The sequence below is a fragment of the Schistocerca cancellata genome, chromosome 6 (assembly GCF_023864275.1).
Source record: "Schistocerca cancellata isolate TAMUIC-IGC-003103 chromosome 6, iqSchCanc2.1, whole genome shotgun sequence".
In the NCBI taxonomy this organism is placed as follows: Eukaryota; Metazoa; Arthropoda; class Insecta; order Orthoptera; family Acrididae; genus Schistocerca; species Schistocerca cancellata.
The window spans coordinates 111,981,301-111,996,809 of NC_064631.1; the positions used below are offsets into that span (position 1 = coordinate 111,981,301).

General features: G+C 39.3%; 1 protein-coding gene across 1 annotated transcript in view; it reads right to left on the minus strand.

Moving 5' to 3' along the window:
* Nucleotides 1-15,509, minus strand: part of LOC126191146 (ATPase ASNA1 homolog) — a 65,948-nt gene that overhangs the window by 10,930 nt on the left and 39,509 nt on the right. The window contains exons 4-5 of the mRNA XM_049931900.1: nucleotides 14,642-14,792; nucleotides 617-724 (exon numbers count right to left, since the gene is read on the minus strand). Of these exons, the coding sequence (XP_049787857.1) occupies nucleotides 617-724; nucleotides 14,642-14,792 (259 nt within the window). The remainder of the gene's footprint in view (nucleotides 1-616; nucleotides 725-14,641; nucleotides 14,793-15,509) is intronic.

Genomic DNA, 15,509 nt, shown 5'->3' on the forward strand with positions numbered 1-15,509 from the left:
TTTTTCAGGTTGCCACATCAGATATGTGACTTTTTTGCATTCTCCAGCAGACTGACGATTTCGGCATTTTGATCCAGGCGTAAGTAAACACACAGGGACAAAAAACTGAACTGAAAGTTACTTATTAATACTAAATACAAAACAAATATCTGAACAACAACAACAACAACAACAGTGAGGAGAATGACAATGGACAGAAGTCAACAATAATTATTTAACAACATCAAAACAATATAACTTTGTGAACAGCACTTCTTCATACACATTAAATACTAGATTTGCTACTTTTCAACAGGCTACGAAATGTAAAGAGGTTTGTGTGCCTGGATGTGATATGCACGTGTGCAGCCAGTGTCAGCTATACTGACAAGTACAATAACAAACAGACTGATACTGGCATACACACAACACAACACAGTAACGTGTAAGATAATCTTACCACACGGGAAGGACTTCCTTTAGCGCTTGTACTCAAAAATAATGTAAGTTACTTTATTCGACTATGAAGAAAGACTATTCACTATTTCGCAACTTTATTATAAATTATCAAAGTTTTCTAATTCCATTAATGTAAATTATGGTTAATGATACAAGCTAAAATGTGAGAGGTACTTACAGGATCTCTGAACTGCTCATTCACTTGACGGATGATTGCCAGCATTTCCTCCAGTTTCCCAGAAAACGAATCTGCATTGAAGTCAGACAAACCAAGGAGTGCACCAACCTATATGTATCATTAAGTGGCTATATATGTATACATATTCACAGTAACAGAATGTGTTATGTAACTGATAAAGAAACTCACTATAGCATGACGACAAGCATGTGGGGGAAGCACAAAAGAAAGAACACAAAAAAAAATGTGATGTGTCTAGGAAGCTTAATGAATCTTTAACATTAAATCTCTAATACTTTATACTGAAAGTTTATTTAGTCCTGTCTAAGTTACCATCCCCCAGTAATTTATACTGTGGAAACAACTATGTTTAATAATACAGTTTTATCTGCAAAATATGGAAAACATCTGTTCAGTCCTAATTTTGAAAACAGTTTGGATAAAGTATACATTCTTATTTCCTCTTTTCAAATGCAATGACTGGCCAACAGATTTATACAGATACTATTCTACTCATAAATCTACAACTGAGTATGTAACTGGAATCAGAACAATTACAGTTGCAAGTCAATTTATCTCAGCTTACGAACTACAGACTTCACCTTGAGAATTGCAAAATTTCTAGTTTAACCTTCAGCCAAGCGATTTATCTTAATTACCTCACTATAAGACAACCTTGATGATCCACTATTTTGAAAATGGTTCTTGTGAATTTTCTTATTTGGACAAATATTAGCTAATGAAGATTACAAACTGTTTTACTGATATAAAGATCTTCCAAAAAACTAACATTACTTTCTGTAAACTTACATCATTTATTGATTGTCCACATTTTTTTACTACAAGAAGAAATAAACAAAAAGAAATAGTTTACTTGTATTTTACCTCCACAACCTCTGTTTTGCTTACTTTCTAAGGCAGTAACTAGTGTTATTATACAAGGGACATTCAAGAATGAGAGAGACAAACTGATGTATCAATGAAACATTTGGGAGTAGTTTCGTACTTTCAAGACATTAGATTGGCAACAATGAGACGAGAAGAGACACGCTGACAGATAAAAATGGTTTTGTTTCTAACCTCAATATTGCATGTAATAATGCCATGTTCACTTGAAGTTTCCACATTTGTTGAACAATGTTTAGTGATCTGTTTTTTGCTTTCTGAAGATGAAAAGCCACCTAAAATCTTTTCTAGAATAATTTTACAGTATGCTAAAAGTAGTATGAACTGCAAACCTTTTCATAAGTGGATATTACAGTTTAAAGATGGTCAAACACCAGTGACTGAAGAGCAATATCCTGGCTGGCCAATTGATGTGTCAGCTCCTTTGCTTGACATCTGCATTGACAACAGTATTCATGAAGACCAAAATATTACAGTTGAACATATAGCAAAAACAGCTGCAGCAAGTGTTAGTAGAGTTTCTAATGATTTTAAGTATGTACAGATTGGTTGGTTGGATGGTTGGTCTAGAGGCGGAAGAAGGGACCAAACTATGAGGTCATCGGCCCCTTGTTCCTAATAAAACAATGCAATAAGTGTGAGACTAAAACAGACGAAACATATAAAACAAAATGGAAAGAAAGGAAAAGCCACAAGAACGAAGGGAAGGCAACGAACACTCAAAGGAACAAAAGAGGACAAGAAAACAACAGAGAGACGCTAGAAACAGAAGAGAATAAAACATGAAAGCAGATTACAGTGGCTGGTCAACCACGAGAATAAAAAGGGAAAGCCAGCCACTCTGCAATACATTAAAACCTCCACCCTAAAAGCACTACGGTGGAGGGCACAGAGGGACAAAGGACATGCGCTAAAACTTACATAGAAGTATAAAACCCACTCTCACGGATAAAATGTAAAACTAAAGCTGCTGTGGAGGCATTTTCAACCAACACCGAAGGCAGGGTGCTGGGAAAGTTAAAAGTCTGCTGCAGAGCAGCTAAAAGTGGGCAGTCTATCAAGAGGTGGATGACTGTCATTTGGGAGCCACAGCGACACTGAGGTGGTGGCGCCTCGCGATGGAGTATGTAACCATACATTAGCCACATATGGCCAATGCAGAGCCGGCAGAGGACAACTGATTCCCTGCGAGAGGCCTGCATGGAAGACTTCCACACATTCATAGTCTCCTTAATGACACGCAGTTTGTTGTGCGTGCTGTTATGCCATTCTGTCTCCCAAAACCGGAAAAACCTGTAGTGTAAGACAGAACGCAGGTCAACTTCAGAGATCTCTATCTCCAGAAGCGGTTTCTGCGTCTCCTGTTTGGCCAGCCTGTCAGCAAGTTCATTGCCGGGGATTCCGATGTGTCCTGGGGTCCACACAAACACCACGGAACAGCGGGACTGTTCCAGGGCATAGATGAACTCCTAAATGGATGCTACCAGAGGGTGGCGAGGGTAGCACTGATCGATAGCTTGTAGGCTGCTCAATGAGTCAGTACAAAGGAGAAATGACTCGCCAGGGCATGAGCGGGTGTACTCAAGAGCACGAGATACGGCCACCAGTTCTGCAGTGAAAACACTGCAGCCAACTGGCAAGGAGTGCTGCTCAATATGTCCTCCATGAACATATGTGAAGCCCACGTGACCATCAGCCATTGAACCATCAGTGTAAACCACTTCAGAGCCCCGGAACATGTCAAGAATCGAGAGGAAGTGACAGCAGAGAGCGGCGGGGTTAATGGAGTCCTTAGGGCCATGCGAAAGGTCCAGACGAAGCTGTGGCCTATGCGTACATCATGGAGGCATATGTGAATGGACCACAAGTAGAGTTGGTAAAGGGAAGGACACCAGTTCGGAGAGAAGGGATTGCATGCGAACCGCAATCGTTAGCCCCGATCTGGGCCGCCAATGCGGGAGATGGACTGCCGCGGGTGGGAAAAGGAGACGGTAATTTGAATGCTCATGGGAAATATGACTGAGTGCTGCGTTACTGGCGAGCAGTTGCGCATGTCTGATCTGCAGTGGAGGGACACCAGCCTCCACCAGTACGCTGGTCACCGGACTCCGTCCTAAAAGCTCCTGTCACTAATCGAACCCCACAGTGGTGCACAGGGTCGAGTAAATGCAATGCTGAAGGTGCTGCTGAACCATAAACCACACTCCCATAGTCAATTCGGGGTTGGACAAGGGCCCTGTAGACCTGCAGCAGTGTAGAGCAATCTGCACCCCAATTGGTGTTGCTCAGGCAATGGAGGGCATTGAGGTACTGCCAGCACTTCTGCTTAAGCTGACTAAGATGAGGGAGCCAAGTCAATCAAGCATCAAACACCAGTCCTAGGAATTGATATGTCTCGATTACAGTGAGTGGATCGTCATTAAGGTAAAGTGCGAGTTCCGGATGAATGGTGCAATGCCGACAGAAGTACATGAAACATGACTTTGCAGCTGAAGACTGGAAGCCATGGGCTAGAGCCCGTGACTGTGCCTTGTGGCTGGCTCCCTGGAGGTGCCGCTCAGCAACAACAGTACTGGAGTAGCAGTACGAAATGCAGAAGTCTTCTGCATACACAGAATGTGAAAGGGAGGGCCCGAAGCTGCTGCTAGGCATAAGACAATGTCATACGCATTGGATGCAGGCGTTCAGATTTTCTCTTAGCCTCAGTGTAGGTCAGTCTGTCCAGGGTCTTGTACTCCATGATTTTCCTTTCTTTCTGGAGAATCCTGCAGTCAGGCGAGCAAGGCAAATGGTGCTCTCCGCAGTTGACACAGATGGGAGGCAGGGCACATGGGGTATTGGGATGTGATGGACATCCACAATCTCAGCATGTGACACTGGAAGTTCAGCAGGAAGACATACAGCCGAACTTCCAGCACTTAAAGCACTGCACTGGGGGAGGGATATAGGGCTTTACATCGCACCAGTAGACCATCACCTTGACCTCGAGCAATGAATCACCCTCAAAGGCCAAGATGAAGGCACCGGTGGCAACCTGATTATTCTTCGGGCCCCAGTGGACACGCCGGATGAAATGTACACCTCGCATGTCTTCCACCCTGATGCCACACACTCCAAATATGGGCCCTCCCATGGACGCCACCCAGCTGCAGCAAAGGCCACCTGGCAGGATGGCCATTGCCGGGAGTTCCAATGCTCCAGGGGGATGGGCATCCACCCCTTGGTAAACGTGGGGAGTTAACTGCGCAGGCATCAGCAGAGTGGTCAGAGGGCTACAACCAACAGGGTACATGGCAGCCCCACCACAACGGACTGGCTACCGTACTGGATATCAGGTGCAAAGAAGTCCATGGTCATTGTCGATGCAGAAATCGACACTGCATAGTGCATGGTGGAAAATGCACTCAGGAAGGTGTCCTCGCCCAAGAGATGGAGAATGGGCACAACTGCAATGCGACGACAAGAAAGTGGGCTAAAGATCTCAATGCACGATGGACACGATGCACATTGTAAGGCGCCCTTTCCCAATTGGCTCGCTCTTCGGGAAAATTTTGAAGAATGTAAGTCAAACCCTACAGGGGACCATCACATAAGGCCAAAATGTGGAAACTCCTTTTAGTTGCCTCTTACGACAGGCTGCTGCATATGAACCTTGAAAGGCCTGTTCACAACAACATCCATTACTTGAAGTTGTGTGGTCATTGCACCAGTAATGGGTATTTGATCATTTTCTGGAAATTGTCTTAAATGGTTAATTATGTAATTTTATGGTCATAATATGCTTTTTCCCTCTTTTAAAGGAATGGAAATTAAATTCAAATGATTTGAAACGCCACTAAAATGCTCCTTTCAAGTCATGTGATGCACATGACGTCACTGGCTAACTCGCTGCTCCTACTGTCATGAAGCTATTTGTGTTGTTTTGGAATTTACATTACAGCAAACAGTTTACAAATAGTATGTGGTACCACTCTGTACAAATAAAGGTACAAAAACTCCTGAAAATTTGTTTTTAAATGTGCCAAAGAATGAGAAGGTGCGTACAATGTGGTTGCACTGTACCAGGAAAATGCCACCACGTTGATGCAAAAATTCTTGCACTCTGAAGATAACATCAATTTACCTCCAAGAACTGTTTTTCCACTATTACATGGAAGGATAGAGTCATTCAACAAAATTAAACTATTAATAAAAACTGTCATTATACCCACTATCTTGCACATCACTCGGTAGCTCAGTTGGTAAAGTGGTAGTCCATTAAAATTTATAAGGTGATAAATCGTTCACTCAAATACAACCCAAAAGAATGTTTTAACTTATTTGTAAAACGACTCAACAGTCCTTTTCTGTCAAAACCAAACCACTATTACAAAACTTCACCACACCAATCAGACACTTATTTTGTTTTCCTTGCTGTTTGCATGTGTTTACATTTTCATTTGCTGTTCACACACGTCATGTCCAAAAATATATTTTTCTGTTGATTTTACCACACACTTTTTACCTTATTAGAAACAATGTTTTTTTATCTTTGTATGACCAGTTTGAGTCCTTATTGTTTAAACTTTTGAAGTTTCATGATCTTAAATAAAGATGAAGTAAGTCTGCTTCCAACACAAACATTAGTTTACATCACAAACATCACAGCCCTTACATTTGTGTTACCTGCATGTTGTGAACGCTTTATGTATCTCCCCAAACAAAACTTCAGTGTCCTTCACATCGTTGTACTGTGGGCATGTGTTGATATCTTCACTACAAGCAATGCTTTCCAAAAAGGTGTATTGTTTGCATGCAAAGTAAATGCATTTATCCTCAGTTGTCCATTTCTCAGAGACAAAGATTAATGTGTAGCTATATATAATACATCCCACCATCGAAACAGTGGCTGCAGTGAATTCTTGCTAACAGTATTTTCATATTTCACGTAACACTTCTAAAAAATTTATGAGCCTTCCAGTATTTGAACCTGTTTTCTCTTTAAGCATAGTCAGATACACTATCCATTGCGCCACAGAGCTGGACTTCTCCACAGTTTGCTGTATACAGAAATCAGCACCAATATTTGCTAAGGATAATTTTACTGTGCTTTGAGTCATTTCATGACAGCTAGTCTACAATCTAGATACTAGATATGGACCCATTTGCAAAAGTTCTGCAGTTCTTAGTTTTTAGAGTTAAATGATGTTGCAGAAAGCAGGGAAAAGAACGTCCGTCCTTGCACATATCACCGCTGTAAATGGGTGGAACATAAACGCAGCAACTTTTGGAAGGTTTCCACTACCAGCATTCACAAAATTCCTTTCTATTGTTACTTAAAAATTGTAAATGCATTTTCCATCACTAAATAGCTAAACTATTTGCAGAAAAGTATGCAAGAATCTATTAACTTTGGTTAACATTCCTATAACACATGTATAGCATTGTCTTGCCTCTAATCTGTGACATCACCAGAGCTTCAGCCAGTAACGGAGTCTTTTTTATCATGTGAGCAAATCTTTATACTTAATGATTTTTAAGCTTTAATCACATGAACAATATATTTTGTAGGAATATTGGCCATAAATGCTATCTTATTATAACAATCACTCAGAATAACAATAATAATAATAATAATAATAATAATAATAATAATAATAATAACCATATTTTTAACATAGGAAAACAGCCTATTATTACTAACACTCTGTTGTCTTTTGATATCAGAACCTTAGCTTCCCTGGGAAGGTGTTACCTGAAAGAATCCAGCACCACCATTCCCCTCCTGTTAATCAAGTAGACTAGTGTTCTGCTCCAAACAACCATCAACCAATTTGAGGTTTCTTTTTTGGTATGGTCCCCTGTGAATAACCACATAGTGAGGCAGCTGATCATCATCATCATCATCATCATCATCATCTACCAGAGCACCCATCATTACTGATCTTCTGGCCTTTTCATTGCCAGAACATCTTATAACAACAATATATCACTCTTCATCATGCCAAAATAAACAAGTGTCTGCTTATTGTTCCCTTAGGCTGATTCTATAATGCTGAAGTGCCAGTAGTTCTTCATTCTGTGAAGTGGAAACTCACTGAGCTCTATTTGGTCTTTACTGAAATGAAGCCCCACTCACTCTACCATTCTCATACAGCAGCCTATACTAATTTTGAATTCCTTGGTGCCTGCTGTTGCAATCTTCCTGTCTCCACCACTTTCAGTTTGGAAATTTGAAGTAATCACGAAGCCTTCACTGTATTTCTCACGTGTGTGGCACTAACTACTGCTTCAATTATAAATCCTTTCCTAGTTCATCTCCTGAAAGTTAAGAATTTACAACTGGTGTTCTTTAAGTTATTCTTCACCTAAGAACTTTCACTTCTTTCACAGTAAATTTTCTTCTTGTTTGTACTGTGATTAACTTAAAATTGGCATTATATTGGAAAACTTAACAATAAAAATCATAAACTGTCTCTTTAATAGCATACTTAATTTGTTAATGTACATTTCAAACCACAGCTTTATCATCATGGTTTCAGTTAGTTATGAAAGGGCCTGCACTGTGATGTCAATACACCAGAAATGCATATCTGTAAATTTTGCTGATATCTGTGCAATGACACTGCAGTGAAAAAGCTTCCACAAGTTGTTAGAACGAGTATATAAACGTACACCATTTTCAATAGCAACACTGATTAAGTTTTACTTCGAAGCACACATTGGCAAATTAAATATGTATTGAAAACACAATATGCAGACTTTATTATTAATTTTTCCCTTCATTTCTCCATGTCAGACTTGCCAAGAATAGTCATGATGGCTACCACGATGAAAATAGCATTACATTCTCTGTATGAACTAATTATAAAACTTGAACACTTACATCCATGTACCCCAACAAAGACACAGTTCTCATTTCAGTCATTACTGATCGCTTCAATTTACTGCTATTACAGTGTTGACAATGAAAGCACAGTGACTACTGTTGTTACTTTTACTCTCACAAAATTTGCATGCTAACATGAACGTGATGGAAAATGCAACTAAATTCAGAATAAAAACAACAATATGTTGGTCTCTTGGCTCCCTGGTGTTGGAGCAGCACAAAATATGAACACATTGTGCCTGATTCAACATTTGTTGCTAACCTTGGAAATATACCCTGAAGCAGTACAAGCCAAAGTGACATTGTTGTACCCTGTGTTTTGTTTCTTGTGTCACCTTTAGACAAAAACAGTAAAAAGTTCAAGGTATCAATTGACATTTTTTATGCCTAGTCAATTGTCTGTAGCAACGTATACTATTGTTGAATATCGGCCCATTTGTACTACTCAATTCCAACTACATTACGATTCAGGAAAATGTCAGTTGTGTGGTAAAAGTTCACAAATGCACTTAATACGGTATGCATGGTCACTGTTGACAGCACGACTCAGTACGAAGCCTCCTCACTACTCCTCTCCCCATGCTTCTCCTAGTTTTTGTTCGAGCTGCTGCCTCCAGTCCACTACTCATAGTTCTGAAATTGTTTGAACTTGTGCTTCATCACAATTACCAAACCTTCATCTGCAAATGTAAAACAACTTTTATGTTATGCTATAACATAATGTAAAAAAACATTGACTCAGCAACCAAGGCTTAATTTGTCAATGTAACTGCCCATATTTTTCGAATGACGAATTTGGGAAAAAATACTACTTACAGTCAGATAAATATTGCAGTTGATATTATATAACCTTCTATAAGTTCGCAAGCTTCTGAGGTCATTCTAAATATATGTCAATCTTTGGAGTGACTATGTCACACCATTTTTCCATTCTATTTCTTCAACAATGCTAAGTTTTGACCCCCCTCCTGGGTTGGTCTTCAGATGTCCACAGGTCAGTGTCATGTTCCATTACATAAAGGCATTCTTCCATGCTTTTTCTGAAGAAGAGGAATTAAGGGGTAAACATTTCTCAGGCTCTTATCAGTAGACCATAGCTACTGGCTAGATACTAATAGCAGGCATTCCAGAGAGAAAACAGAAAGAAAGAGCGTGTTTAGTACTGCTTGCTTCCGGGCTGGATGGTAGATCAAATTGGTGTTTAAATACCTATTTGTGCTACGACACACCCAGCATGCCCTGTTCTCAGAGTACTGTTAGATCTGTAAATCGTACATTTACAGATTTAACATTTACAGAAGGAAAGTATGGGAACACTGTAGTGACCTCCAAGTATGAGAGGAAAAGAGATTATGGTTACATCTTGTTAACGTCAATTATTTCAGCAAGCAAGACAGTGAATAATATGCTATTAGGAATACAAACAATTCCCAGGAGGCCAATTTGGCAGCACAATAATAATTTTTCTTGTTTTTTCTGACATTCTGAAAACATCCCTCCAACCCCATCTTGTACTGACTCCTATCAATACCTTTCTAAAAATAACGGGCCACCCATAACACCCCACCCTTCTTTAGAAAAAAAGTGGGAGAACATCCGTTTACATGTGAATGCATAACCAGCTTTCAACATTCTTGAGTCACTGGTAAACATCAGAACACACCTTAGAGGACCCCAGTAGAAGGTTTTGAAAGAGTGCATTGTTAAAGTACCAAAAGAGGAAAATGATGGACCTAATCATCCAGAAGATATTACTTTCACATAGCTTTCTCCTTTTATATTTTTTCATTCTGTACATGTGATGCTTTTCTGAAAGCGGTGATATTTGTATTCCATTTTAAACTGTATATTCCACTTCAGGGCATATTTCAGAAACTGCTAACCTGGTGCACTTTGCTGTCCAACAAAGTGATCATGTGAGGTGAATAGACAAAAAAAAGTTCTCAAGGTATCAATCGACATTTTTTATGCCTCGTCTGATTCATGAATGAAGGAAGTTTATCCCAGTCAAGGCACAACAGAGTTCGCATTGTTGCTGGTTCTAAGCAACAAGTGTGGTATGCACATGCATGTGCTTTGCACCTGAAGAAGCATGTACCTTGCAAATAATATCTCTCGCTTGCTTATGTAGAATTTGTTGCTTACCACCACCACCACCACCACCAAAGACAACTCACAATGAACTGAATAAAACCTCACTAAATAACTAACTACAATGATGTTTAATGCTTGCATTGGCTATGACAGAGTACTCAGAATCCTACTGAATGTTCACTGGCTGTCAGAGAATGCATGACGCAGGTGCGCAGAACAAGCTTAAACTAACCCACAATCATTCATGACAGCATCTGTAGGATCCTACAGCACTCTTACCTTGGAGTAGAAAGAAACCAGTGCATGAAGAAAGTACAACAGCACTAAAATATGCTTGGGCTCTAAAACTCAAAAGATCTGGTTTCCAGTAAGAATGAGAAAATGGAACTCCAATAGCCTACAATCATTCTTTGACAGTTCTATTTTTTTTCTCACATTACTTTATTACCTTCAGACAAAATTAAGTAGCAGTGAGTGAAAGCTATAAAGAGTACTTAAAATGTAATTCACATCATTATATAAATTACATTAAGACATAATGCCTGTTGGCTTCTGTCTTTGATTCTTCTCTTGACATTTGTTTAGTGACTTTTCTGATGTTCCACCAGCATAAATGGCTGGCATTGTTAAAATTTCACACTCCATTGCTCATGATGGACTGGCAATAAGCTTACGATCACAGATCATAAGTACCTATTGTGTCAACATCTGAGGGCTTTTCCCTGGTCATTACTGCTGTGTTCTCTCCTTGCTACCTGCAATGTTCGTTCACTGCAGTACAGGAACCCGTGCTCCATTTAGCTTCAGGCATTCCTCTTTTTTGTTTAAGCTTTCATCATTTTTGTGGATTTCTATGGCTTCCCTGAACGAGCAGGCACGACAGCTCTTCTCCACCATGAGCAGTTCCATCCTGGTGAGTTTTATTATACTGTCAGCCTCACACAGCACATGCTTCACCATAGCCAATTTCTCGATATGTCGCAACCCACAGTACAACTTATGTTCTGTGATCCTGGTTTAGATGGATTTGTGGATTCGTCTTTCCCACATACACTCTTCCAAATGTACAGAGTATGCAGTATATTCCTGACATTGCAATTGGGCCCTGGACCCTTTTGTCTTTTGTTGATCTGAGACACACTTTCATATTTGGTTTGTATATAGTCCATACACTTTCTTTGAGCAATATGAAGTCAAAAAATGTCAAACAAACACTGGCCGAAGAACCCGAGACTGAAGCCAATAGGCAATATGTCAATAAGTGGCCACAAAAGCCACAACGATTTTGTAAATTAAACTATGTTCAACATTTGCTGCTGTTCATTTAAAATCTTGCCCATAATGGAGAAACTGACAAAGCTGACAGTAATGTGAAGCAGATTTTCTTCCACAGCTTTGGAATGAAAGGTTCTTCACTGTAGAGGGAAGCACAAAAATACCATGAAATTGGCCTATTTGACAAGTTGTGTATCTGCCTATCGATGACTCAGAATAACTATCTGGTGAGTTGTTACCTTCACTCCTAAAATTATTTACTGACATGCATAAAGAAATTATCACAAACACATGGTGTACTCAAAAAGTAAGGGGCATTTTCTTTTATTTAAATGTTGGCAGCATAGGCCAAAGTTGCCCAAATGCTCTTCTATCTATTGCTCATCTATAAAACCATGAAGTCATTTGTTTTAATTCAGTAGTCATTTGACTATGGGTAACTGAAACGGTGCCATTTACAAAAATTCCTCCTGATACTTGTGAAGTCCTTGCTATAACTGTATTTTCATGTGCATATGGATTTTCAGCTGCTTGAAACCATCAACAGTTGTGGCTATAGTTCAATTCTTTTATCTTGGCAGTTTGCTGATGCCCGCCCAGACGCGGGAGATTGCTGCGTTGCCAGTTGTACGCGCCAAGAGAAGCAGCGCCATAGTATAGTTCGCAAACTTACGTTTAGGGGGGAGTGCGCAGTTTATGAAGTAAAGCCACCACGGCCGGATTAACCCTTTCGCTGCTACAGAGACGTGCTCCCCGCATTCCGCGATGTGCGCGCGATTTTGTCATCATTGCATTGCTCGCCTGTGCAGACACATGGTGTTTCGACTGCTTTGACACACTTTATCATTCGAGTTCATAAAAACTATTTGGCCCAAAAATTTGATTTTTACACTTCTTGACTGATCCCTTCCCCCCATAAATGACTTAATTTTGTTTCGATGTTCAACGCAGCTATTGTGCAGCATTAGATGTAGTAAACCACTGCACAAAATTTTGAAGAGTTTGCAGAGGTAAAAGTCCATAGCATATACTTTCCATATGGTCGATTTTAGTTGCCACTAGAAATTTCAAAAAATTACATTCAAACAAATAAAATTCATGAAGTAAGACACTTCGATATTGTTTTTAAATAAAGAAAATATTAAACACCGAACAAGGTTTGAACTCAGAACCTTTGGCTTAGCAGTCATACACTTTCACCATTACGCTAACGCAGCTCGTCATTCAATGCATCTCCCGGAGGACTTTAAAATATCACACAAAATACCGACAAACACTGTTGGCATGACTATGAATTACGTTTCGTCAAAGTACAATAGGAAATAACAATTACCGCTGTTCTTTATTGCGAAAAAGCGGTTAGTGAGAATGATACAAACACCTTTCCTTGCCATCGCCTGAATTAGGAGGTTTATTGCTTCTTTGGTTTAATTAATAGAATATGAAGCAACTGGTACAAAGAATGCTTTTTCCAAACTTTCTATAAAAGAAAGTCTGCTATCAAGACATTGCTTTTGTTCAATTACTTTATTTATGACTGAACGTTTCTAAAACTGAAGACACTCGTCCATGCTGTGCACTGCACTCGAGCTCTGGCAATGTCGTTCTCTGTACATTGGCTGATTGTGTTTTGTGACGTCAGATGCGCAGAACGAACCTAAACTCGGCCGCCATCATAAATGATGCGCACTTTAGTTCATGAGCCTACACTAATGATTGAAGAATACATTAGACAATGGTATCAAGACTTCAAAAGTTGCCGTACATATGTGTCCAATGGGGAGTGGTGTGGTAGGCCCAGTACCCAAACCAATGAAATCGTGGACCAAGTGGACCAAAAACTGATGGTTGGAGATGTGGCTGATGAATTTCCTATGTTGGACACTGCACAATTTACACAACTGTCACAAAAAAGCTCGGACATCATAAATTGTGTAGAAAGATAAACTTCCTTCATAAGAAGACATGTTTCCACTCCATTGTCCATACCAAGAATAAGATGCATCACTTTCATTGAGAACTTTTTGACCACTATCCGTACAGTCAAAACTCCACACACAGCACCTATATGTCTTCCTGTACTTGAAACAATGGTTTGATGATGACGAGGAACTCAAGACCACAGATGTAAGTTGTTTCCATTTTCCAGGTGGAGAAGTTTTATGCGAATGGTTTGAAAAATCTAGTAGATTAAAACTATGGAAAGAGCTTGGAAATGAACAGTGACTATGTGGAAAAGTTAAGTAAATCTTTGGGCACAAAAACAACAAAAAAACTGTTTCTACCTAATACCCTTTTTAATGACTGAAAGGTCCTTTCTTTTTCAATATGCCTTTTACCTCAGTACCTTTACAACACATCTGAAGAAGACGACAACAACAACAACGACAATAATAATTATGATGATAAAAATAAAAAGCATCAAAAAATGTGAAAAGAAGTGAATGTATGAACCATGATCTATTTGCAGTTGTGTAACACGGAGACACACTGCACTGCAACCTATGTTTACTTGTATTTGCTTCAGATCTCTGACTTTGTAAATGGTGTAAAAAAAGCAAGTTTTTAAAATGTTGCAATAAATTTTATCATTAGATAATGTTGCAAATTACAGAAAAAGATGGGATCTTTGATGGTCATTCTGCTAAAAAATATGCCTAGTATGACACTAAATGCTACCAATATTATTGAAAGCATTCATATACACCTGTAATTTCACACCAATGTCGAAAAAAGGAACTGACATACTATGTATAAAAACTGAAAAAAAAAGAGCTGCTGTAGTGGATATATAATTTACATACATGTATTAAACTTTTCTTTCTGTTGTAGTTCTTAAATTCTCTTACTTTGCTACTGCTAATTCTTTTAATTACACATACCTGGGAAACAAAAGGGCTAATTTTCATTTTCAATCGTATAATCTTGCCGAGTCCTTTTTCAACAACTTGAGGGAATGACAACAATCTAAGTGTGTGGCCAGTTGGTGCAGTGTCAAACACAACTGCAGAGAAGTTCATACCCTTCACAAGCCTGTGCAGAAAAATCTCCATTATTGAACTTTTACAATAAATAACCACTTAAATTAATACTTGTCATCAATCATGATTCAGTACTTTTAACAAGAAATAATATTCAGAATAATTACACTAAATATTATCTATTGTAACTACAGACTGTACAGACTGGCACTAGAGCAAAATAAAGATTTATATTGTAAATAAATTGCAGGACTCTAGGAGAGAAAGATAGGTTAATGACATTGGAAGAGGAGTCAAATTATCTCAAATGTTATGAAGTAGCATTATCAGAAATGTGAGAAACAATTCTAATCAATTAATGTGTTTTATTACAGGGGGGAAATATGAGTGCAAGCCTTACAGTAAATAAGAAAATCAGAAACAGCACTGCACATATTGGAAGAACAACAACATTAAATGATGGAACAGAAAACTCTGATGGAAAGCCGCTCTTCTCCGCACTCACTCGGTGAGTCTAGAACTGCCCACTGAACGGCCAGGCACTGGTTATCTAGCCCCGGCAGAAAATTATTTCTGGCACTATTTGCACACATGTGATTGCCAGGAAATAGTTCGTTGATCGTCGCGCCCCCTTCCTCTGCTGCTGGTTGATGCCCTCTGATGGACTTTGGCCACACGTATGTGTTTGTTGTCAACTGTGGTACTTGCTTGTGAACACTCAAACACTCTTGCATTAGCCAGACTTCACAGCGGAGTCGGCAACTCGCAT